Here is a 26,955-nt window from a genome sequence, read left to right as displayed (position 1 = left end):
TATTTCACTCTCTACTTGGACATAGTCACTTTAAAAATCCAAAGCAAATCAGTGTGGCAAGATCTTCATTAGAACCTTCTGTTGTCTTATATAGTAATTAAAGAAGAAACGGAATCATCAAAAAACCTGTATTAATCAAATATTCCAGGTTGTGGTTTGTGGCATCAGAGCAGGAATCACATTGGGGGTTGGTTGTTTCTTTCAGCAGGTAAAGTACTGGAAAATAAACTGAATTTCTGTTGTGGATTATCAGAGTAAGCCTTCAGAAAGCCCAGTCATCACTAGATTTGGTTTGTTTAAGCGCATAGCCACAGCCATAAAGTGAAAATTTGAGATAGTAAACAGTAGGCGGTGTCATTCCCTCATCACATGCGAGGTCATTGTGTAACACTGGGTCAAATTTTTTTCATATTTGCAAATAGATTGTTCATCCCCATGTGACTTGAGTGAAAGCTTTGTAGGAGTAAAGGCAAATGTTCATCTTTAAGTGCTTACTCTGGTATGAAGTCAGTGATTGCTAGAGATAAATTTGTGTTTGGTTCTAATAAGATCATTGAAGAACATGGAGTGACTAATGTTATTTTAATAGTAGATGCCGTCACATAGACATCTAATCTGTAAGTTAGTGACTTTAATTGGCTATGTTTATGCATAATAAATGAGACCCTAGGGTATCAAAATTAAAACCAAAGATTCAACCAAATTTTTTCTTTCGTTTCCAAGAATCTAGTACAGTACCCTGCCCATAGGCAATCAGTTACTTAGCCAATTAGTTAGCTTTATTTTTGCTAAGACGGATTTCCTGTAATTCTTAAAGAACGAGGCTTCCTTCAAGGGGAACAATATAAAGAAGTTATTTTACCAATAATTGGGAATTGAGCTCAGAGTGTACAGGGGTGATCTGTGAAAGGCCACTGTTTCTGAAAGCTTCAGTAAATACAACACTATCAGTCAGATTGAGGAAGTTAAGCCTTAACAGTGCCTGTAGCTGACACTTTATTCCTTTCTATGCGTGGCATTTCCATGGTTAAGATGCCTCACCATGTTCCCAAATGAGGATTTCCCCGCCATCTCTGTTTTCTCTCTGCCTGTCATTTGATTTACACTTTAGTTGTGCCTCCATGGGGGTGGAAGAGAATCCTGTGGTCCCCCTGCCACCACCATTTTTTAAACCATTTTGACCCTCCAGCATTAAACTAGTGACCTGTTGGCATCTGCCAGCTTTGCTAGGGTTAGACCCAAATGCTTCTGGTGACTGGCAGTGTGGAATTTCTATTCCAAGTGTTATCATTCACTGGCTGTCATGAGAACCCCAGGGTGCTATGCTCTACTCGTCCAATAAGCTCAGCTGAACTCCTGGGCAACCAAGAGATAGTGCTCCAGGATGGTTCTTGCTCTCTTAAAGAGTTGCTATCAGCCGTGAGAAGCCACTGCAGCCTAGAGAACGTCCCAAGGCAACTCTGCTATTTTCCCTCCCAACATGGATGGGATTTCCATATGGGATTTCCTCCTAGTCTGTAGGATAAGTTCTGTCAAGCCCTGTGCACGTTACTGACACCCTGCGAGCGTTCAGTAAGTGTCGGCCATTTCTATGATCAAATATCCCATTAGGACTGAGCCTCTCCAGTGGCCCTCAGGATAAGTAGCTGTTACATGCAGGTCTAGGATGCTTTTACCAAATTGCAACTCATTCCCTGACTAGATAGCTAACTGTGTTCTCCGAGATCCCATAATACACTCTGATTACTCCTACTTTAGTCCTCATATTGCCAAATATCTCTCTCGTTTCTTTTGCCAGACTGTATATTCCAAAAGAGAAGAAAATAGCTCTGTCTCGTCCTCTGCCTTATCTCTAGTGCTTAGCTTAGTGCCTGAACTTTTCATGCAGGTAGATGTTTGCTGAATGTATAAATGACGTATCCTAGTATCACAGGTACTGAATGACTCCCACATGCCAGGGTGGTCCCCAGAGAAGGTGTGCCTTCTCCAGTTACATCCCCAAAACACAGGGGATGTTGCACATAACAACCTGTGTGCTATGAACAGATGCAAAGCATTAATATTAGCAGTGGTGCTCCAAATATTAACCTCAGGTTGGAGGCAACATAATAATTACACTTACGTATTAATGACACATCCTTTGGTTGGATACCGAATAATTACCCTTTCACCATCATTACATAATATCGGTACTGATTGGCTAAAATCTGCTTAAGGTCACAGCCCCTAAAAGGCACTCTCCCTCTCAAGTAACGATCACACTCAAAGATCAACCCTGGTAGCACATCTTAATCCTCTCTCTTTACACTTTTCCACCTGCTCTTGATCGTCTCACCAAATTATACACTAATCTCAGCTTCTCTTGTTTTCCTTTAACTAGTTTAACTAGATCCTGAATAAATGTGTCTTGCTCCTTTTTTATCTTTACTCCTACTTCTTTCAAAATAGTGTCCTATAGTGTATATATTTCCTTCCATCCATCCCAGCAATAATCCACTGATTGCCCGATACTTGGCAAACAGCCCCTGCCTTCTCTGAGCTTAGGGTCAAATGGAAGAAACAAGACTTTGAACTGTTATTTACAACCAAGTGCCCATGCACAGTCCCCTTTTTACTAATACGTGACCACTACCAGATGAAGACTGCCATGAACAGATCTTTGTTACGCCACAGCACTGAATGGTATTTTTAGATGTGGGCATTGACAAAACAACAAGAAAGCCCTAGGAACTAGGATGTAGACAAGGAGGTGCACTAGAAAGGGATGCATTTTTAGAAGTCACTGTCCAAATTAAGCTCTTGGAATTCATTGCCTGGCAACAGGAGAAGCGGCTTCACTCCTTCAAAACTGAGAAAGAGCAGAGGAGTGGGAGAGCATCTCCAGAGAAATCCCCCAGGGATTTCATAGCCAGATGTTTACAAACTACTGTTTAAATCCTTGAAGGGAGAGGATCCTAGCCTCTGCTCTAGAGACGACTGATTAAGAACAGGAAAAAAAAAAAAAAAACAGACTTTACCCACAACATGAGTTCACAGAATTTCAGTACCTGCCACCACCCCATTTTTAAGAACCAAATGCCTAAGCCATCCACCCTGAAGCAGATTTGATGGTGACTGCAGGCGTGAATGGATTGTCAGCCCTGCTCTGGTTTCTACCCGGGAGTGATACGACTTTGTTAGCAGTATCACTGTACCAATATTTGATTCACCACAGAGTAATTGTGCTGTATGTGACTGCCAGTGTCCTACAGTACTGCCATTCGTCCCTGAATTTAAGACATTTGCTTGCGAAAATTCTCTTCCTTATTAAGAACTAGGCAGCCCTTTACAAATCTTACCCTATTAAATCCTCCCAACAGCCCTCTTAAGAAAGCAGTGTTATTTTCCCTATTTTAAAGATGAGGACGCTAAAGCCAGAGGTTACAGGACTTGCCCAAAGTTACTCAGTTAGACAGACCTGGGCTCTGATTATTGCTCTGCCACTGCCTGACTCTAAAACCTTTTCTCTCAAACAGTGTGCAAAGTTGTCCTAATATAAAACATAAAATGAAGAAGAAGAGAGTGGAAAGTACCACAGTTTCCGACAGCGATTTGCCATTAGCCTTTAGTTAGGATTGTTTATTCACTTTTCCTGTTCCGCACATGCCAGTCAATAGGCCAAGATGTTTGACTGAAGTGAGCATATCTTAAAACCGGTTTCCGTGAAAAGAATATGCCTGTTGCGTTACTCTGTTTTACAGGCATCCGGTATCTAGTCCTTTCGTTAATATCCAAGAGACTGTCTTGCAGGGAATAGAGCCAAAGCTCTTCAGCACACCTAGATCAGGGCCGTGAACCTCTGCTACTGGCAAAACCATCCCAGGCATTTGGTCAGATAAAGTTACTTCTAAGTCCACTTATTAGCAAGACACGTTGCAGTGGAGTCTTGATATGCCCACTTGCCTCACAGAGTCATGATCGTCCAGTGAGTGGAATAGTGGTACGGTTTGCATTTATTGCAGATTTAAATGATTATGCAAAGTGTATTCGCAATTTAAACCGTTCTTTTTTTCTTTCTCCTTCACTATGCTTCCTTTCAAATTATTCCTTTCTCTAAACAGCATTGAAAGTGTGGCATAGGTGGGGGAGGGTATAGCCCAGTGGTAGAGCGCATGCTTAGCATGCACGAGGTCCTGGGTTCAATCCCCAGTACCTCCTCAAACAAATGAAAAATAAAAAATAAATAAATAAGTAAACCGAACTACCTCCCCAAGAAAATAAAAAATGAAATTAAAAAAAAATTTATAAACAGAAAGAAAGTTCGGCATGGAAGTGGTTTTTCAACCCCATTTTACTTAATTAGCCAGTTGTGGCATTTGTCTTTAACATCCCTGTTTCTTAAAAAAAATCTTTATCTTTGTTCCAGTAAATTGAAGACAAAATGTTGTCCATGGCAAGGAAATGAGATATGACCCCTTCTACACTGCTTTTTTTTTAAGGTTAAGAATAATCTTTAATGTACCCACACATTTTCCTCTTTAGAAAAAAATTATTGAAGTGTAGTTGATTTACAAGTTGAGTTTCAGGTGTACAGCAAAGTGATTCAGTTATACGATACATACATACATATTTTTTATTTTAAGATTGTTTTCCATTGTATGTTATTACAAGACATTGACTATAGTTCCTTGTGCTATACTGTAGGTCCTTGTTGTTTATCTATTTTATATATAGTGATGCTTTCCACACTGCTTCTGTTCAGCCTGAGATGCCTGTCCTCTACATGGGGCAGTGTAAGGACGAGTCATATCAGGTTTGAAGCCCCCATGAAAAACACATCAGAGTGAAGCACTAGGTCCCTGGCTAAAGTCCTCTTGATATTTTGGTGTTTTAATCTTTATTTAATGTGTTTTAATGAAACCATCAAAAATAATAGCATATTCTTGGGAAAGACATATTCTTCATTTATTCTTTTGCTCAGGACAATGAACTGACATTTCTAATATGCTGAGGAGAAGATTACACTTTCATATATTACTGAGATAAGTCCTTGAAATTTACTAGCCATCAGGATTTGCTGCTTTCAATGATTAATTACCTGTTGGCGTACTTTTCAAAGGTATTATTCTCTTTAGCTATTTCCTTTCATGTTGACCTACCCTTTTTTATGAATAGCCTTTCATGTATAGCTCGAAAGAGTGTTAGTAAAGGTTTATTTTATTTCTTCGGGTAGAGATGCTGGTTTATAATTATAATGCAGTTCATAACCACGGTGAAAATGAAAGCCCCTGATAACTGTACCTCAATAGGAGCTGAAATATCATTTTATGACAAATTGAATTCTTTAATACTGATGCAAAGACCTTAATAATCTAGAATAATTTGTCCCTTCAATCTATCAGGCCACCAGGATTTATCCATCTCTTCATTCAGCAAATTTTTATGGTATGAATACAGAGCTTGAGGTGCTTTTGCAAATGCTAGAATACAACAGAGAACAAATCATAGTCCCTTTCCTCATGGAGCTTAGGTTCTAGAAGGGATGACAAACAGTAGATATAAACAAATTCATATATGCTTTGCTTTGGGGAATAAACAAGCAGGGATAGGGGGATATGGTATACTGAGTGATAGGGGCAACTCTCATATAGGGTGATCAGGGAAAGCCTCTCTGTTAAGGTAGCATTCAATGGACAAGAAGGAAGGGTTCAGGTGGATATCTGGAGGCAAAAAATTCCAGATGGAGGCATCAGCAAAGTCAAAGGCCCTTAGGTGGGAATATGGTTGGCGTGTTCAAGGGACAAGCTGGGAAGTCAGTGTGACTGACATAAAGTGGGAAAAAGAAAAAAAAAGAAAGGCAAGGGCAAGTGATGAGAACAGAGAAGTTGCCGGGATCCGATGACATACGATCTTATCATCCAAGGCAAGGACTGTGGTTTTGACTCTAAGTGAGAAGGAAAGCCACCAGAGGGTGTTGAATGGAGGAGTGACACAATTTGCCTTATGTTGTAAATTAAGGTATGACTTTTACGGCACTGGTGACACAGTCAATTAGAGAATGCTACCAGGGAGTCCATGATCTCCCCCATCCCTCATGGACTTGGCTTTGTTCCCCAGTTACGGAATGAACCTCAGACTATAACCAAACATCATGGGCGTTTGCTTTGTGGGTCACAATGCAGTTGTCAAGAATGTGTAATTAGCCCAGGCCATCGCATCCATGCTGCAAGGAGAAAAAAAATCAGTGCGTTCCTTTAACTCAGCCATCAGCAGTGCAGGAAAAACAACTCCCACTGAAGTGAGTCAGTAGCGTCTTCCTAAAGGAAAACAAGCAAATTATGCCTTAAATGATAGCTCAGTGGCCTTGAGGAAATAACACACCTTCCCAGGCACCTAATTTACTGCCAGGCTGTGACTCAGGCTCAGGGAAAATTGAACCTGTAATTGCTTACTCAAAATACAGTAAGCAACTGTGGATAAATATTGAGACTATTTAGAAGAACAGAGAGTTAATTTTGCTAAGAAGACAAAATGTAATCTGCGGCAGTTCTCACCCCAACTTTGTGCGTATGTCTGCCCTTCAGTGACCGGTGGTTGTTCGCACACCCACGTCTGCATTCTCATCGGAGTTGTGCACGTAATTTGATGGGTTTTCGCAAAGTTAAACAACGAAATTCTAACTGCTTCATACCTGTTTAATTTGTCTCCTCCTGTTTCTGTCTAATGCTGGAAAATCAGCAAAGCCTTTGACAACTGGGCATGGCGTATGGAGCGGCCGGTCCCCAAAGCTCTGAGGTTTGAAACTCCATTTATGATTACTCAAAAGTAGTATTCGGAAACATTTGGACTGTCCTTTATTCTGGTCACTTAGCTTATAGCCACGCCCCATTGATGCCTTTGCCCTATGATTTTTAGCAAATATCTGGCTTCTCTAGAAGATTCAATAGATCAGAATTGCAGAAAGTATAACTTTAGTGACACTAAAGTGTGTTTAAAGCATACTATTTCTGGTGATTGGAGTACTAGTAACCTCACCACGCAGGAAGGTGATCTCACAGTGAAGGCTTACTGTCTTGTATTGGCACATGGTGACTGTATGAGGCTCAGTTAGTGACTATGATTAGGTTGCCTCGAGTTTGGCTAGTCATAGAATGTACGGCTTACACGTGCCTTTCAGTAATCTCGCAGTGGCAACTTTGATCATTCTGATGTGATTCTGATGGAGTTGTTTTTAGGTCTCAACATAAGCTATTTCCATTCGAATCTATGCCTTGACCTAGGATAGTCACACTTTTTCAGAGATTGGTAAATTCTTAGCTGCTGCTGCTGACAATAGAACGTGTAACTATAACAGATGAATTTACCAAGTGAATCCTTTTTGAACAGAATAAATGCTCGACCAGGTTGTCCTAGTAGGAAGAGATTCACCCACAGTAGGTCTGTATCTTGCCTGGCCACTGTAGACGATAACTCAGTTTGGGTCCATTGTCTCTCACTGTCAGGACAGACACACTTTGGGGCCTGGCGTGAGTTCTGGCTGCAGCTCAGGAAGTGCTCTTTGGACAACTGTGTGGGGACGGCAACTGCTATTTGCACGGTGCTAAGCACCATGAGTGTCAGTAACTAGTTTAGGGAAAACAGTGCACATGATAGACACTCAGAAATCTTTGTTGACTTGAAGGAGTATAACCCCCATAACATGGTATGGAAAATAATTGGTCTGCGTAAGTCGGCCAGAGATGACACTGCACATTTTGCAAAATAATAAACATTATGTAAAGATGTTGTTCAGAGACGCTCTGACTCACTGGGCGAATCATACCTGGTGATTCCGTTCACAAGTCAGTGCCTTTCTGGGGCCAGCAGTTCTACCTGCTCTTATGAGAGAACAGTACAGAGTAGCGAGGCTCATCCGAAAGTGTTTTGTTTGATATGAACCAGCACATTTAATTGAACATCTTCTATCTTTTCATCAACAATTGGCTTTGAGAGTGAAGCGAAGAACCATGGTGGCCTCGCTCCACTGGGGGCTTCAGAGCAAGGGGAAAATGGATCCATGACAGGGTGGACTTGGATGTTGAACCCACAAAGCCCTCTCCCTAAAGACGTAACTTGGGCAGAAGAGGAAAAGGAGGTACATCTGGTACACCCTCTCTCCCTGACAGTCGTCACCTTTCCATCAACTGTTTATTTTAGTTGGAAGCCAGCATTTAACCAGTTCTGCCTGAAGCTGAGTGAGGGAGTCTAATTCTGAGGACTGTGAGCTCCCTGAAGTGCCACATCCTTTTCTCTCTCTTGGGGAAGACGTGCTGTTTGCACCCTCCTGATGCTGAGGGATACAGTAGGCACCATCCTGTGGCAACATCCCAAATATGTTCTATCTGTAGGTTAAAAAAAGAGAAGCCATCCAACTGCTGATGTGATTCATGAATAGATGATGCAGCTTATAACGACTTAGTGATATGATTTATCATGTACCAATCATGTGCACTTAGAAGAACCTAGGTATGGAATCAATATGAGCCATAAAACAAAATACAAATATATTGTGACCATTTAAAGTTTTAGCCCCCATGATTATCTTTAAAGTAATATATACAGCATATTTGCCAGTATAGATTTTTCATCACCAGCCATCTGGTAAAAATTAGTATGAGATAAATAATTTAGCTTCCTTCTGCTCAGATACAATTTCATTACCCTCTTCCTTGATGCTGTGAAAAGTCTTCAGACATAATCAATTGTAAAGTGCTTTCGCATTCCAGCCGCAGCTGAGCCTGGAGGTTCCTGACATGCTGACGTTGGATTCTTTTTTCCTCTGCGTGCTGGGAAAGGAAGAGGTGCCGATTATTAGCAAGTGGTCCCCAGAGAATTGCAGACCTGGTGGCAGCCCCTGCACAGGCACACCGCCTGCTAAATCACAGTGAGCGGAACCGTGACGCCAGGCAGCTCAGATCTCCAAGAAGTGCAAGTCATTTGTTTGAATTAAAAAAGAAAAAAGAATGCAGAGCCTAAGAAAGAAACTTCGGAGAGATTAGTTCTGTATTCCCCATGACCCAATAATTCTCTCTGATCACAGTGAGCATCCCAGCCTCTGAAGCACACTGATCGGTTTGCAGGGGATATTTTTCCATTCATGAGAAAGATCTCTGCTGCTTTCCGTCCTGGTCTTATTTCTCCAGTCTGGCTGGAGTTGAGGCATCTCACGCTAGAGTTGTAGGAGCGCATGTGCAAGCTTGTGGAGGGCCTTGAACACCAGGCCAGGGAGTTTGGATTCCATCCTGTAGGCAGCAGGGAGCCATTAAAAGATTTTGCATAGGAGGCGTGTAAAAAATAGGACTTGATTTGGATGCGTGTTTAGTATAAAAGTGCAATGATAAGATATATTAAGGGAGTGTTATGGTTCTCTTCACAGCATGAATATAACTGGAGAATCCATCTCTATGAGCTGTCTAGTTCAGCTTTTACAGCATGCAAATTTTCAGGGCCAGCTGTAGGAGCTTGATGGTAAAAGAACAAAGTAAGAATTGATAATGTGACTATAACTGGAAAGAGAGGGGTTTTAGTGATCTGGATCACTGGGAAGACAGAAAAATAATCATTTTAAAGGGTGACTATAGAATTATTTGTTATTTTGTTTGATTACTTTGAAATCACTTCTATGCTATATATAATTACCTTAAGTTTTAAGTGTTCCCTGCAGGGATAATTTATGTATTTTGCATTCTCATGCAAATGCTTTAACAGTCTACACTGTTGAAAATGAAAGCTGAAAATTATTCCAAACAGGTCATGGTTGTGCAAAGCTTATGAAGTAGTAATCATTTTTGTATATTCTCATAGTTTATATTGTAGTCTTGCATTGTGTTTTCAACTATGGTAAGACTTAGGTAACAAAATATTTGAAAATGTAAATTGCATATTTTGATGAAGAACTGTAATTTGCCTACTTCAGAATTTAATGTCATCAAAACCCTTTTTAAAAAATTAATCTGAAAATGTTGCAGTATTTCAGGAAATACAGAACAGACCAAATTTGATTTAAACCAAGCTACTGAAAAGCTCATTTATGAATTGTAGCTGAATACTGGGTCTAAACACTGCTGTAAAGCATTGCGTTTTGAGAATTCAGGCTTCCCTGCAGTGGTTTCCCCATAATCATAATATCAGGTGATGATTGTAATAAACAGCATCACAGGTGACGACAGTTTGGTCGTAAATAGGGAACCGTAGCCTTGTTTACTGCGACATAGCTACACATCTAATAAGCGTTACCTTTCTCTTATGAAAATATACTTCACTTTATGATAGCAACATTCATGTCTCAAAGTGTCTTATTTTAATGAATTTTGCACTAATCCCGAGTTTCTCAAAAGACCTGAATTTCCTTTTTCTTTTCTCTTCAGAGATGGATGTACATTACACGTAGGGAAATCTCCAGGAAGAAATAGGTTTCTTCCTTTATCAGGCTCCTCTATAGACACTAACTACCCCGAGGTCTGAGCACAAGCACAACCAGGAATTCGGACAAGAACCAAAGTGATTGCCCCCAACAAAAGGAACAACTTTCTTTCCCGCTTTATACGTTGGGGGTGGGATGGGGGCAGGGCGTGGGAATGGCAGGCCTTTCTCCAAGGCCACAAGGTTGTAGAATTGGGAAAAAGATAAAATCATCACATTTACTTTCTCTGTTTTCACTTCTTGTTGTCTTTCTCTGTCTGTCTGCCACCCCACCACCCCACCCCATCTGTCTGTCTGTCTGTCTGTCTCTGTTGCGAGCACACCCACACACTCAGGAGTCTGATACGGCTGATTTCTATTTCTCCCTACCTGTTACCCACCTCTGCACCTAAAGGGGCAGAAGCCTCATTTCAGTAAAAGAACTCTGGGGTCATCCCCTAAAAAATTTCTAGTGTAGAGAGATCCCCGAAAAGAAAAAAAAACACAAATGTGCTGAAATTCAGTATATGACTATTTTCAGTAGAAGAATGAACTTTGCATGGCATGAGCTAGGAGAACGTTCAATCGACATGTTTACTTAAGATCAGTGTGAAGCTGCCTGGCGTGGTGGAGGAGGCAGTGGGCTGGGAGACAGGCTGGCGGGCTCGGCTTGTGCTCTGTGTTACAGCTCTTCCTTCCCTCTGCAACCCAGGGCCGGTTAGGGCTGCCGGGTCCTCGGTGTTTTGCAGCCCTGAAACATCTTAGAGCTCAGGCTGCCTTAAAATGAGGGCCTGTCACATGCCCATGCCAGCTATCTTCAACAGATTCCAGCTACCTCTAGAAGGGGCTGCTTCCCTGCTCTGGGTTCATTCTCTACAAGAAAGTGTGAACACCAGATTCCAGTGTATCTCTGATTTCCTTTCTTTCAACTTAAAAAAAAAAAAAAAGCTCTTTAGAGCTACTAAAATCCATTGTAATCGTTACTTTTGTTATCATTATTAAATTGTCCCTTGACTGTCACTCTAGTCCCGTAACTGTTTAAGCAATTGTAGACACTTTCAAAGATTAAACCTAAGGTGCTATCAGATTTTTCAGTATTGTTGTTATTAGTAACCTACATCATGAAAGTAGAACTGGCAAAACAGTGGTTTAGAACAAAAGAAATGACAGAATACTGTTGTACTTTTTGCGGCATAGTAATTAAAATGAGACATGTAAATGTCATTTGGCCCATTAGTACTGGATTATTTCACAAATCTCTTTAATATCATGTGGGTTCACTGATACCCATTACAGTAATGCAAATTTTAGAATCCTAGGCTATTTTAAGCCCCAAATTAAAAGCTCGTGTATTGTTACCCTTGCAAAGGAGCCACTGCTGAAAGCAGTTCTCACCCATACAGTTAATGCGTAACATTAACCTCTCTCTGAGGTGCAAGGCACTTTCTCTACTCCATTTGTTTGCATTGACAAGCGCTGGTTTGCCTACCAGGTTCAAGGTGGAAGCGGGGCAGAGAGGCTGCTGCATCCTCACGAATGTCACACGAACAGGAATGAAGGCAGGGCTACCCTGGCCACTGAGCACTTGCACGTGCACTGGCTGCTCCGCAGGCCCTCTGCGGTCCTCCCCTTGAGGCACCTGATGGGATGCTCTCTCCCCTTCCAGATGCAGGATCAGAGCCCAGGTAAAGTGCCCAAAGTCAGCGATCTGGAAAGTGGAAGAGGCAGGTTTGAACAGAGCTCTTCGCTGTTCAAAGAGCCGGGACACGCGAATAGGAGGCAGGGTGGAACCTTCAGCCAGTGTTGGAACTGTTCATTTAGAAGAGAAGCGACATCACAGCTCTTGTCTACACGGTGGCCATTTGGGTGAAAAGACGCACTTGCAATTGAGTTTATAAGGAAATGGCTTGTTAAGGGCTTCTTCCCTGTGATTTTCTCTCTGGCAAGGTGGGAGAATGCCTCTCTCAGACCAGAGGGATGTGGATGCACTCTGAAGCTTGTAAAGAGACCTGCTGTCGAGATTAAATCAGACGATTATATACACAAAGGGGCCTCCTACAGTGCTTGGTGCCCAGTAGGCTAAGTAGTAAGTAGTTGAGAATGAATTCTCCCATTTGAGCCTTAAATTAATGAATTGACCAACCCCACTCAGACTCATGTAAGTGACTGTCACAAGCATCCTTTCATTAACTCCTTTCAAGGGTCAGATGAGAGTGAAAACGCACTCTCTACATAGAAAGAGGACTCTCTTTACAATTTCCCATCCTCAGAAGGCATTGGCATGTATAATGTGATGCGACAGTCCAACAACCCTCTATGGCACCCTTCTCATCCTTGTTTTATAGATGAGGCCTTTGCACCTGGCCCTGTGATTCCAGGTTCTATGGTTTGCAGTGGAAAGCACGCATTAGTGACTTCCATCTGAGCAGTCGCATCGCTTTCCCGCCTGCACAAGAGAAAAGATAAGAAGTCTTCTTTGAAAGTCTTTGAAGAAGTAGACTCCTGGTTATTATTATAAGTGACTCTCCTCTACAGAGACAGACCCTATCAAATCTAACACAACCACTGTCCAACACGAATCCAAATGGCCATCCTCAAAATTGCCTGTGGTACTAGGACATCCTATGCACCCACCCTGGTTTGATTTTATTTTTAATAGGCCACCTACCTCGCCAGAGGTTTTTTCAATTGATCTACACAGAAAGAACCTTTCTCCTTTGCATGACAGTTTGTTGGATCTCTAGGGAATGTTTTCAGAGTTCCCAGGCTTTGAATTTTTGGACAGGAGTCTGGAAGAGCTATTTAAAAAGATACAACCTACTAAGCTTATTCTCTTGCTGACTACAAATACTTCCGAAGTCATTCTCTTGCAGATGGGTTTAGATCCCGCTCTGAAGTTATTACACATAAGAATCCGGCCACAAATTAGAAAGCATGACAGTGACAGAGAATAGTGAGCTAATGGTCACAGCTGAATTCCAATAACCAGCCAAAAGACAGGGAAGTTTATTTTTAGAAATCGTATCTGATATTTGATTCCCCTTTCAAAACACGTAGGCTGATCCTACTTATAAGAAGAGCCAATATCCTGGAGTAATACACATAATAGATAAAAAAAAAGTTTTAGAGAGTTACTCACTTTAGAGAAGTGTTCTTCCCTTGGGGGAAAAAATACTGTCCCACAGATTTTTGTTCAAGAGTAAGATTTCATCTAGTAAGACTTACAAAACTGATGTGATGGCCACACGGTCTCTCTGTAACTTGTCTTATGTCAGATGAAGTCCATCTTCTGCTACCTCATTGGATTCCTAGCCAATCTGTAGTCTTCTACAAGGCTTGGGTCAGACCAACACTGTCTTGGGCCAGTTACACAGCCTTGGAGACATGTGGCCTCTTCTGGGTCACAAATCTCAGCAAGTTACTTCCATTTCAGAGTGTACCTGCTGACCAGTTTTGGAGTGAGGGAGGCCTTTGGATCATGTAATTTTTATATCACAACAAAAATCACCCTTCTTAGGCTCTGTAAGGGGTACATTGTTTTGAGTTTGTCTCCTGCTTTATTCTAGCTTATTTCAGTGTATTTTATAAAACACTGAAATAAGTGTTTTATCTTACTGCTTTGTGAAATTTGACGGCCTGAGTAATCCAATGCATGAGACTGCTGTACAGAAATATATGAAAATCCAGAACAAGCCAATACCGAGGACTCAATGAACCCCAGGGCTCAAAGGTGGCCAGAGCTGCATCCCAGTTCTGTTTTCAACAGACCATTGGTTGGCAAACTTCTTAGCTTTGTTTGTTTGTTTGTTTGTTTTTTGTATAGAGTTGAGAAAAAGCAATACTGTGCTGGCCTATTTTGTGGGCTCAACAAAAGATAAATTGAAATGTCTGTTAAATATCTTGGAATACAAAAATGTTACCAAGAAATTTAACTCTAACCATATGAGGAAAAATAGTCCCATGTGCATATTCTTAAGTATAATTTGCATTTCTTTATAAATGGTTGCCAGTTAACATGTGTACTTTTTTTAAATTGAAGTATAGTTGATTTACAATGTTGTGTTCATTTCTGGTGTACAGCACAGTGATTCAGTTATACATATATATATTCTGTTTCAGATTCTTTTCCATTATAGGTTATTACAAGATGTTGAATATAGTTTCCTGTGCTGTACAGTAGGACCTTGTTGTTTATCTGTTTTATATACAGTAGTGTGTATCTGTTAATCCCAACTCCTAATTTATCCTTTCTCCCCTTCCCCTTTGGAAACCATAAGTTTGTTTTCTATTTCATGAGGCCCATTGTTCAGCACTTCATTTCTTTAGTGCTGTGGCTTGAAGCACTGCAGCCTTTCCAGCCCACTGCAGAGCAAAATGACAAGTGGAAGGGAGCCAACCAGTTTTCTGGGAACCAAGCTTGGAGGAGAACACTAACCATGGAGTGTAATTCATGTGCAGTCCTAATTTGGGGCCGAATTTATCTTCTTCCATGTTAATAAAACACACAGAGGCAGATCCTTTCTTTCGAAATTGATTCCATAGTAAGAACCTTGAAAGGAAGAGAGAATTTATTTATTTTGCCTTGCTTTTCTGGGCATGTATTAGCAGAAGTTATCCCACATTTCATGTTTATGGAGCTTTACAATTTTCAGAGCTTATTTCACATACATCATCTCATTGGCTCCTTGTCCAACAATCCTGTAAGGTCAGCAGTGCTGGTAGCTCCCTGCCCTCCCCCTCCCCCCGCCATTTTACAAAAATCAAGCTAATAGAATTTATTTAGTTGAAATGTTTAGCTATTTGCGGAGCCAAAGGTCAAGAGCATACGTTTAATGCCTGTATCTTGGTTACCAGGAGGTCTCTATTCTTGCAACTTAAGCATCATTTTGTCTTTATTAGTCCCCCTTCTCTTCCTCCCTCTCCCCTCTCCCTCCCTCCATTGTTCCCTCCATCCCTCCCTCTCTCTTCCATCCCTCCCTCTCTCTCCAGTTTTTTAAATTAAATGTATCTTTCGGCTGCTTTCCTCCTTTTATCATCTACTCTTTCTGCCCTGGCAGGCAAGTTCTGACTGTCAGTCTCTCCTGTAACACAGCCCTCTATTCATACAGTGCCGCACTTAACCCTTTGGGGATCTGTCTGAGAGAGCTGCCAAGTCCTCTTCCTAAGACTGTCCATTCTTTATTTATTTCATCACTGTGTATTGATCATTGACTGTAAGCCAGGCCCCATGCTAGGAGCTGCCCTCAAGTATCCCACAGTCCAGAGGATATCTGAGTGAACAAACCAAACTCTGTTTATCATGAATTAATCATTTTGTTTAGCTACAGTGCACTGGGTAAGTATTGATTCCTTCTTCCCCAACCTCTCCCTTCCCGTGCTTTGATCTTGGTAATAATGAAGTTCATTCACATCAAATATACCCTGGGAGAGAACATCAAAGTCCTGAATATAATAATTAATCCTGGATTTTGAAATCACTGATAGAGAGGAAGCTTATAGAGAGAATATAGGTAGTTACAGTGTCCCCCCCATGGGTATGATTTATATTTTAAGATTCTATTTTGTTTTATTTTTTTCACAGAGTTGAAAATCTCATTTTAATCTGCATATTATTTTCATTAGGCTGGGGAATAACTGACGCACACAAGTCAGACCTGCTTGAATAACCTGCTAACTTTAAATCTAGAAAATTAATTGTCGTCAGAGAGTGGCTGAGAGTTAGAAGAGTGACCCTTGCTATTGCCAGGAATTGTTAAATTAATTGGATCGTCAGGTTACTGAAAATGTGGCCACAAGAGAGGAGGAAAAGAGAAGGAAATGAGAGGATTAAAGGGAGAGATAGATGAGTTATATGTTTATAGAACCTGCTGAAAAGAGGAAATTATATTTTACTAGGGTCATGTTTTCAAGTTTCTTTAAATGCCCACTCATATATCTTTAAACTGCTGTTTGTTTCTGCATTCTACGATGCCTGTGAAAATGTTAACATGTGAATAGAACAAAATACATTGAGAAACATTTGCCTCTACCAGGATTTGCGCGCTTGACATAGCATATACACATGTGAAAGCTTTTATGTAACATTCAGACTTTGTCCAACAGTCTAGGGCCTTAGTGTTGCCATTTTATGTGTGGAAGACCTCAGGAGACTGCTGCTCTCTTGAGATCCAAGGAAATCAGCACAACCCACTTAAAAAGTATTTCTTTTGGGAGAAATGTGTTAAAAGGAAACATCTACGAAATTCGTGGCAATCCTAAAAGCCTACTGAGACAGACTCAAGTGAAACACTGCCCTCCTCTCAGTTGGTACCATAGCTGAAAATATAAAAACAGGGGGCAGACGTATGGACAACCTGCTATTAAGGCATATGTTTGCCCGATTACTTTTTTTTAATCAGGAAGGCATTTAGTCGCTGTGCGTGGATTTGGGTATTGTAGATGAGTTTAGGGCAGCGGGATGACCTGTGTGATATCCAGATGTCTTTAGCTCCTGCCTTTTTGGTTACGGCTACTGAGGATATAGCTCCACATCACCGGCTGAGCGAGGTGGCCCTGACTTGGTGCCCTTCAGGGAAGCCACCGTCATCGCCCCGCGTCTTCTGACTTGGCTCCTGCTCCAGGGGGCCGGAGGGGTATTGCATCCTCTCCATGCTCTGCCCTTGGTGCCAGGGGCAACCCGAGGCACTGCTGTTTCTTCTGACCCTAAAGAAAATAGCAATTTACCCAGGTCCAGAGCCTTTGTTCTGGGACAGAGATGCTTTCTAGGGCCCCCTTGGATCTGGGGGGATATTTGCATGTACCCAACATTACCGATTGCATTAATGCTTCTTCACTTGCTTCTCAGAGTCTGTGTGGAGGTCGGATCTGCCCTGATAAGGGCAGCTGATCGTCATCCTTTGTAGCTGTAAGCATTCTCCAACATGTTCTACTGACCTGATGTCGAGAGTTTCAAATGTTTTCTTCTTGACAGTGATATTTCAACCTCCCAAGAACTATTTTGCCCTTAGTAGTGAATAAATTGGTAAAAAGAAGTGTTCGATTTTGTTCTTGGATTAGTCATTCTGCCAGTGTAGACTCTTCATTCCTTACCCTGGATATGATCATTATAGCGAACTGGTATGGATTCCTTGAATTAAAAGGTTCAGTATTCACTGAGAACAAAACTAACTTTGAACTTTAAGGGGAAAAGAGATGATGATTACCAAGGAGCAATTTTAGAGACAGATTGAATATCTGTATTTTTTTTTCCAGAGGAATGTTGTTCCTCTGAACGTGATTAACATTATTCTTCTGAAATAAATATAGGTATGCAAGAGAGGCAAATGACTTTCAAGATAAATCAATGCATAAAAGGTTATAAGATATAAAGCACCTTTTCTTTTGTACTCATGCCAAGTAATTTCTTAGTGGCAGTGCAGGGAATGCTTGATGTCTTTTTAATTCATTCATTCATTTATTATGATAGCAGGTATGTATCTAATGCATAGTAAGCACAAAGCACAATGACTGCTGCCTCTATTTAGGGCGTACTGTGTGTCAAGGCCACTAGGGTACCTTTTTCAAGAGCACTAATAATCATATCCAGGTCAATCCAGGGGGACTGAGTCCTGGCCAGATGTCTACCTGGTGCTCTCCAAATAGGGCTTCTCCTGGTAGGGTCAAATTCAATTTATGTTATTCTGTAAACCACTGCTGAGACGGAGAGATGCCGCAGCACTCTCTTCCCTTTGGTGGCCCTTCCTGTGTTGGGTGGGATGTTCGCATCTTTCCACATTTGATAAAAAATCAAGCCTCTTCTGCCTACTCATTCCAGCACTGGATAAAATGACAGTGTCACACACAGAGAACAGAACACTCCTTTGGTTGCTTCAACATTCTTTTTTTGGCCTCATTTTCCTCCCTCTCTACTGAGTTCTTGAGTCCAAATTTAGTGGTGATGACTAAGAAATTGCCAGGATGTGACAGAGCCTTCAGTTCATTGAGTCCTTCCTTGCCATTTTCCAATAGTTGTAACGATTGCCAAGTTTTTCCTCCTAATGTTGTAGGTGCCAGTGTCTGTGTAGTAGCTGTTATTCTTAACAGATACGAAGTCACACATGCAGGATCTGTCCCTGCAGTGACAGCCTCCTTCTACATATGGCTGATTTCATTCTCTGGTCTTAAGGAAATTCCCTGGAGACTTTTTACTGGTGGATACTTCTGAATCCTAGAATTTCTGATACTCAAATCTGAATCTCTGAAATTCAGCTCCTATCAACACTAATTGAGTGGTCTGCTGTGTGGTAGACAATATGACCAGTCATTTCTGAGGGTGGAAGGTGGATTCAGAAATACGACAAATTCCTTTTGCCACCTGGAGTCAAGCATGCACATCCCAAGTCACGGGGTCATGCTGGAGACGTGGAGAGAGTTCATGGGAGCACAAAGACGAGTACAATCAGTGCTGACTGGGAGAGATCATCTGTGATTCCAGGGGTGGTCATATTTGAGCTCAACCTTGAGGAATGAGGAAAACTGGTAGGTAGAAAGATACGAGGATGACATGAGTGGAGTTGGTAAAGGGACAAAGGTTCACAGGATTCTATGGTAGAGGGTACGCCTGAAGGCATGGTAGTGACCCAGTTGTGGGGAATTTTGAATGCCACGTCAGGTTGTAGGCAAGGCGAAACCAACACTCTATGCAAGTGTCCTCATCACTAGAGGAAGCGTGGAGACTTTCAGTCACATGTCTTTGTAGGCATACCTTGGCACTCCCTGTGTTGAGAATCCTACAAAGAGGAGTTTTCACAGCCCAGAAATAGAAGGCTTTGGTTCCTACCATGTGGTAGTTGCCTTAGACGTACTTTTCTTCTTGAGTAGGTTGGATTTGTGTGAATCTTCTGAGGATCTACCAAGTATGCCCTAGGCTGAAAATTACCCTAGAAGATGACTCTGATCTGTGCATTCTGGAAGCCAGATGGGGGAGGGGGGGATCAGTGAGATTACTCAGTAAAACAGGTTTTGTGGATTCCCAGAAAAAAAGAAGTGTTCAATTAACTTTCAGAAAAAAGGCTGCCTCATTTGAGGACTCTGTGTCTCTTTGCTGTAGTGAGTCTCTGAGTGTTTCAGGTCTCACTGCACAGAAAGTGTGCATTGCTTGGAATGCTATCTAACGTGAAAATGGAGGCAGGTAGGACCATGGAGGCATGGTTCAGAAAAGACTGGTGTCCAGAAAGCTTGTAATATTTTTATTGCAAGGTGGTTTTATTTTTGAGTTTTATCAAAACTTGCTCCTAAAAAAAAAAGTTTGAAACGTTATGAGTGGTGGACAAGTATGCAGTGAATAAAGGGACAAGGCTTTGAAAAAAAAAAACTTATTCCTGATAATATCTCAGCAAAATAGCAAAAATCTAATGGCTTTCTTGGTGCCACTGTCACATGTAGCTCAGTTAGCATTTTCCTTAGAGATTAAAAGCTGCTGTTCATTTCATTTTGCTCACAAATGGTCATTTTAAATAGCTGTTTCTTGCATACGGACACATACGCGAAATTTGAAAGAAGGTTTTCCGGTTTTGTTTGTTTTCAGAAACAGTCTGTTGGGTCGGGAAGCCTTCATTTGTATGGGCAAGCCCAAAGAAAACATGGCCAAGTACACAGCAGGAAATCACATCCCAAGGTTCAAAGTCCCCTGGGCTGCTCTCTCATGTCTGCTTGTAAATTAATGTAAATTTCTTGCTTCTGTATTGATTTGTTTGTAAATGTTACTGTAAGGCAAGGATGGGGTGATGAAAGATGAGGGAATTTTTTTTTTAAAGTCAAGGTCCAATGATCTGAAAAAAAATCAATTTGGTTTATCTAAAACTAAAAGGAAGTCTTTCTTTGTAGCATCTCTTTAGATATATAGACAGCCTGCATTTTCACACTGTAACAGAGATTTCAGCCTCAAGCAATTGAAAATTGTAGTAAACTGGATGATCTATGAAAATTAATATAAGGATCGAATGTTTATTTTTTCGTATTTAATCCTGAGAGAACAGAACTCCATGTGACAGCTTTATGTTTGTCTTTTTGATCTTTGGCTGCTGTATTTGTCCAAGACATTATACTCATGTGGCTGGTTCTAATTTTTCCATTACCTTATTACAAAGAGAGCTAATCATTGATCAGTAGCACGTGCACTTAGGGCTTTTTCTAAAGCGTCACATGAAATGTTACATGTAGTCTTGGTTTATGCTATTAAAATAGAACACTGGTCATAACAAACTTTAACAAAGTATGTCCTTAACTCCTGAAGGGCAATACCACATGGTCCTCCGTGAAATTCACAGCTATAAATGTTGAGCTTTTGTTTATTTACTTTTCTTGTAGGAACATTTCACACCTGAGTGCAAATTCAAAGAATCGGTGTTTGAAAATTATTACGTGACATATTCATCGATGATGTACCGTCAGCAGCAGTCAGGCCGAGGGTGGTATCTGGGTCTGAACAAAGAAGGAGAGATCATGAAAGGAAACCATGTGAAGAAGAACAAGCCTGCAGCCCACTTTCTGCCCAAGCCACTGAAAGGTAACTTGATATTATACCACATATAACTTGATATGTGGCTCAAATGAGTATTGGTAGTTAAATCAATCCTATATCACGCTTTTGAAAGTGGAACATAATTCTTCCATATTAAGGCATTTATACAAAAATTCAGTAACATTTTACACTTACAAGACATTAAAGCATTGACAGCAGCATCTACTCTCCTGATTTTAATTTTTCCATAGTACATCTACATGTGATAACACCTTCCTTGTATGGAAGTAGCTTAATTGCTAACTCAGGACAGCCAAGAACCCCAAATGATGCCAAAATGGTCCCCAGGCCGAAACACAGGTGCGAAAATGTGTGCACACTTAACACTTATCAGAAGACTCCTTGGACCCTCTCTAAGGATCCAACGGTATTGTCCCAACAATTTCCATTCATAGGTTTGGTTTTCTGGTCATTATTAGTGGGTTAGAAGCAAATTAGAAAGGGGAAGGGGTAGAGATGGGCTGCAAGAGATAGGGATGTTGGAAGTAGTGAGATATGGTGGAGGATGGTTAGAAAATACAGGTGGAGCAGAGCAAGCCGGCCTGAGGTTAGAATAGGGGTTTAGAGCAGGGGCAGATTGCCCAGGCAAAACGACATAGCACTGTTAACTACACATTTGCTGGAGCCGGATCACTTGGATTCAAATCCCAGCTTCCCCCTTTACTCACCGGATGGTCTTGGGCAGAGTATTGACCTGTGGGTGCCTCCAGTCCCCTATCTGTAAAATATGGATAAAAGTACCTGCGTCATAGGATTCTTATGGGGATCCAATGAGATAATGCAAGTGAAGTTCCTACAACTGTATCTGGCGTGTGGTAAGTACTCCATAAGTGTAAGCTAGGACTGTTTTTTACAGCACAATATTTACCATTGATTAGCACTAAGAATTATGCTAATTCTTAGACTCTTGGAGAGTTTCATCTTAAAGTAGGAGAGAAATCAGTGTTAAAAAATGTCTTAAATTTTCATATTTGGCTCGCCCTGCATGCTGTTCATCATATATAAATTTCTAAGAGCTTTATTTTATTTTATTCATTTATTATTTTTATTGAAGTATAGTCGATTTACGATGTTGTGTTACTTTCCGATGTAGAGCATAGTGATTCAGTTATACACATCTAAGAGCTTTATGAAATGCATTTTTCATCAGTCCTCTCATATATATAACCATAAGTGATGGAAATTAGGCCTTAGAATTCTTTACACACTACTGTATCAAGACTGGATTTGGCTTAATCTGGTCCAGTCCGCTCTCTCCTGGGCCCTTGAAAGCAGCATTTTTCATGTTTGGCCTCAAGCACGGAAGCCCAGTAAGCAGAGGACAAGTTGAGGACCAGTGTGCCGTGCCCATTCAGAGGCCTTTCACACCACCTGTCTGTGCTTTGCAGTGGCCATGTACAAGGAGCCGTCGCTGCACGATCTCACGGAGCTCTCCCGGTCTGGAAGCGGGACCCCAACCAAGAGCAGAAGCGTCTCTGGCGTGCTGAACGGAGGCAAATCCATGAGCCACAATGAATCAACGTAGCCAGTGAGGGCAAAACAAGGGCTCTGTAACAGAACCTTACCTCCAGGTGCTGTTGACTCCTTCTAGCAGTCCTTCACCCCAAAGTTCAAATTTGTCGATGACGTTTACCAAACAAACAGGCAGATTCACTATTCTATCTGCCATTAAACCTTCTTCTCATAAAGCCCCATAATTTAGATTGAGCTTGTGCAAAAAAAAAAAAAAAAAAAAAAAAAGCCAAGCATTATCAAGTGAACTAAGTCTGGGGGAAGGACTGCTCAATTTTCTCATGCTCTCACCTATGCTTTGGGGAAGACGAACCAAAAACAGTTCACAGCACTAATGCTGATAAAAATTTGCTCTCCAACCAAGAAAATTTAAAAGACCACACTGTTCTTCAAAAATAAACAAACGAAAAAAAAAAAAAACCTAAACAGAACAAAATTAACTGCTTAAATGTTTTGTAGGGGCAAACAAAATTATGTGAACTGTGTTGTTTTCTTGGCTTAATGTTTTCTATCTATGCTTGACTCAAACGTATTCTTTACTTTGGTATAGCGCAACTTTATGATTTCTGAAATTCAATGGTTCTATTGACTCTGTGTCTCTTAATCCAACTCAACCAAATTCAGGGTTGAAGCTGAATTGGCATCTCAGGCTCAAGGTAACAGTGTTCTTGTGATTTTACCGATTTTTTTTTTCTTGTAGATTTGTAGTACTCTGGTCAAGTTCTTGTGCTGTACTTTGTGCGTAGAAATGGAGTTGTGTTGTCAACCCCCGTCAGTAAAGGTTCCTTAAAATAAAATCATCCTCAAGTGTAGATTTCTCTTAATTCCATTTGTGTTATCATGTTAAACTATTGTTGTGGCTTCTTGTGTAACGACAGGAACTGTGGAACTGTGTTGTCTTTCGTGTTGTTAAAATAAGAGACGTCTTACCTGTATATGTATGAGTTCTCCTGTCATTGTATTTGGCACGTGAATATTGTGTATGAGGAAATGTTAAGACTGGTTACCCCTAAACAACATATACTTATACCTGCTTCTGGAAAAGTGTTTAAGACTTAGCTAGGTTTCCATTTAGATCTTCATATCTGTTGCATGGAAGAAAGTTGGAATCTTGGCATAGAGTTGCATGATATGTAAGATTTTGTGCATTAATAATTGTTAAAATCTGTGTTCCAAAAGTGGACATAGCATGTACAGGCAGTTTTCTGTCCTGTGCACAAAAAAGTAAAAAAAAAAAAAAAGTTGTTTAATATTTGTTGTTGTATACCCAGATACGCACCGAATAAACTCTTTATATTCATTCAAAGAAGAATCCTTCAACATGTATTTATTGAGTGTCCCTTGTGTGCCACGAACTGTCATAGAAACTGGAGTTAAACACTGAATTACGTGCATCAGTTCACTGCCCTCTGATAATCTGCAGTCTAGAGATTCATATTCACATGGGCACTCTTGAAAGTGTAGTTATTGTACTAGTTATTGTATTTGGACTTCAGATTGGAACAGAAGAGTTCTCATCCCCATTCAATGATGAACTGTACAAATAAGACCTACGTTCTGGTACTGTCCCTGCCATTCACACTGTCGGTTCCCCCTCTCTGTTGCTCAGTTCTCTTGGTAGGGGGAAGGCACAGGACTAAGTATCTAATGCCCTTTCCACTTCTGAGAACTGAAGGAAAACATAAACATTTAAAAAAATGTTTGTTGAATTACAGTTGATTTACAATATTGTGTTAGTTTCTGGTGTACAGCAAAGTCATTCCGTTACGTTTATACATACATATTCTTTTCTATTATGGGTTATTATGGGATATTGAGTATAGTTCCCTGTGTTATACGCTAGGACCTTGTTGTTTAGCTATTTTATGTATAATAGTTTGTATCTGCTTATTCCAAACTCCTTATTTATCCCTCCCCCATCCATATTCCCCTTTGGTAACCATAAGTTTGTTTCCTAAAACCTAAACATTTTTAATGTTGATAACTTTTCACTGGCTCCCCAAAGCTGCCATTGCCTGGCGGTGATGCTTCGGGAATAGTCGATGTAGGAAGGTAAGAGTGAAGGAACAGGTGAAACGTAGCTGGCACTTTTCAGGGCATCCATCAGATAAAGTTACTGGGCCCCCAAGCAGAATGCTTTGGTACAAAGGGGAGGCAGCCCGCTCCTAAGGTGTTTGGGCCAGGTTCAGTTGGAGGTGCTCCTAGACCAGCCCAGCCCAGCCCAGCCCGGCCCAACCCGGCCCAGTTCAGTCACCTTGTGATCCCGTCTTAAGACCTCATCCTGCCAGAGCTCTGAAGTCCAACTTCATGAAGTGAGGCTGCCTAGCTTGGACAGGAGCCTGGGTACCATGTACCAGAAGTAGACTCAGTCAACCCTGCCGCCTATTAAGTCTTACTGATTTTCAGTCCATAGAGAAAAGTAGTGCATTGTCTCAGGCTTGCTCCAAGGACTTAAAGGTTTAGTTATTGACTAGTTTGCTTGCTGCTTTTGCTTTTTCAGTGTTCAGGAATAGCTTAGGTCTGCTGGTAACAAACAAATCAGTACATTGGTGTCTCAAGGAAGCCTGGCATAAATAATACGTGGCCGAAATACCCAGGGATAATCCTTTAGTCCCAGTATTCTCTCTGAGCTGCCTCAAGTGGTTTTTAACAGAAGGTGGTATTTAAATAAATCAATAATTAAATTGTCCTCCAGGATACCTCCCTACAAGCAGTGATACTTTCATACGTCTCCATTTTACACACACATACACACACACACACACACACACACACTTCAGTAACATTTCTCATGGTAGAAAATATTAGTGCTACCACGTTTGATGAAATAATAGTTTCGGAAAACACTGCAAACACTTGGCTCTCAGATCTTTGTACACAATAGAAACACCTAGAGGGCTTGTAAGACTCAGATTGCTGGACCCCACCTCCCGAGTTTATGACTGAGTAGGTCTTGGGTGGGCTCAAGACTTTGGATGTTGACATTCCCAGGTGATGCTGAGGCCGCTGGTCCTGGGGAAACACACTTTCATGTTTTTGAGAGTATTGCTGATTTACAATATTGTGTTAGTTTCAGGTGTACAGCAAAGTGATTCAGTTACATATATATAAATGTATATATATATTCTTTTTTTAATTCTTTCCATTATAGTTTATAACAAGATATTGAATATAGTTCCCTGTGCTACACAGTAGGTCCTTCTTATTTATCTATTTTATGTTGGAACCACACTTTGAGAACCACTGGCATACACTCTTCCCTTCTTTGGGATTCAAAGTGTGCATTAACACATTGACTTCTAGATGGGGGAGGGTATAGCTCAGTGGCAGAGCATGTGCTTAGCGTGCACGAGGTCCTAGGTTCAATCCCCAGTACCTCCATTAAATAATTAATTAATTAATTAATTAATAATAAGCTTAATTACCTACCCCCCCCAAAAAACCAAACACACTAACACATTGAATTCTAGCAAGTCTTGTGTTAAGGAAGCCGGCTTAACTTTAAGAAGTGGTGGGATGAACAAACTTACTTGGCCACGAAGCCATAGTTTCACAGAGCCATGTTAACCCTGCGGGACAGTGGTGGTCCTAGGCCTTTGGTGGGCTCCAGCATCATCTGTGGAGTTTGGTCTGTTCCCAGGATTTTAGGCTTGGCCTGAGAACCTGCCGAATCGAGTGCCCACCACAGTTTGAAACGTCTGCTCGGTCTCAGGTTGTCACATTCTCTGTGCATCCTCGTGTTGTACTGAGCCTGGGGGACCATATGGAAAAGCAACAACAATACCCATTTTCCTCAAGCTACTTGCAGTTCTTTAAAAGAAAAACAAATGCCAGCATTTTCCTCCAGGAGTTGCACTTGTACCTGGAGAGAACATGTGCTCGTTCCCACGGAATCTTTAAAGGACTGAGGTGGGGAGGGATCTGTCACCTCCCTCCCCGGCACATCGTCCCAGTCCTAAGCCAGTCAAGTTCACTGAACAGCTTTTCAAAGGAGCCAGCTACACGTTTCTGAATTTTCCAAGCACCCACTGCCCAAGCAAACACATAGGAGAAAGGAACATCTAACAGGATCAATTCTTCATCTGCACCAGCTGAATATAACCAATCTGCAGAGAAGGGGCAGCAGAATCAGGACTCATAACCATTTTGAATGTCATTCAAATGTGCCTTAGAAGCCTCAGTTAGCTGAGGCATGTCGTTCATGGGTTAAAATGAAGTATGCCCTCAGTGGCACATCTGTATTTCTACCCACAGTCTTTTCAAGAAAATCTAGCCTTCTCCTGTCATGCTTCCCAAGATTCTTCCAACTTTTAGTCAAAGCCATTGGCCACACTTTAGGTCACAATTATAGCAACACCCCACTTCAGTACCAAATCCGTACAGGGATACAGCAGTGGCATATGGATGATGACTTTCAATCCCAAAACCAAGGGAAGAACTCTAGCTAGGGCCCCCAATTATTA

At 41.2% G+C, this 26,955-nt stretch overlaps 1 protein-coding gene across 5 annotated transcripts in view; it reads left to right on the top strand.

Annotated features, from left to right (window-relative positions):
• Positions 1 to 23,798, top strand: part of FGF13 (fibroblast growth factor 13) — a 464,387-nt gene extending 440,589 nt beyond the window's left edge. For 3 of the 5 annotated variants that reach the window (XM_032475825.1, XM_032475827.1, XM_032475823.1), the window contains 2 exons: positions 20,767 to 20,965; positions 22,369 to 22,505. In XM_032475825.1, the coding sequence (XP_032331716.1) occupies positions 20,767 to 20,965; positions 22,369 to 22,505 (336 nt within the window). Of the gene's footprint in view, positions 1 to 20,766; positions 20,966 to 22,368 lie in introns of all 5 variants that reach the window. The other 2 variants (XM_032475824.1, XM_032475826.1) reach the window with 1 other exon arrangement.
• The last annotated feature ends 3,157 nt before the right edge of the window (positions 23,799 to 26,955 follow it).

The sequence above is a fragment of the Camelus ferus genome, chromosome X, assembly GCF_009834535.1.
Source record: "Camelus ferus isolate YT-003-E chromosome X, BCGSAC_Cfer_1.0, whole genome shotgun sequence".
NCBI classification, from domain to species: Eukaryota; Metazoa; Chordata; class Mammalia; order Artiodactyla; family Camelidae; genus Camelus; species Camelus ferus.
Note: the sequence above shows the minus strand (reverse complement) of the source record. Positions and strands in the feature narration are given on the sequence as shown.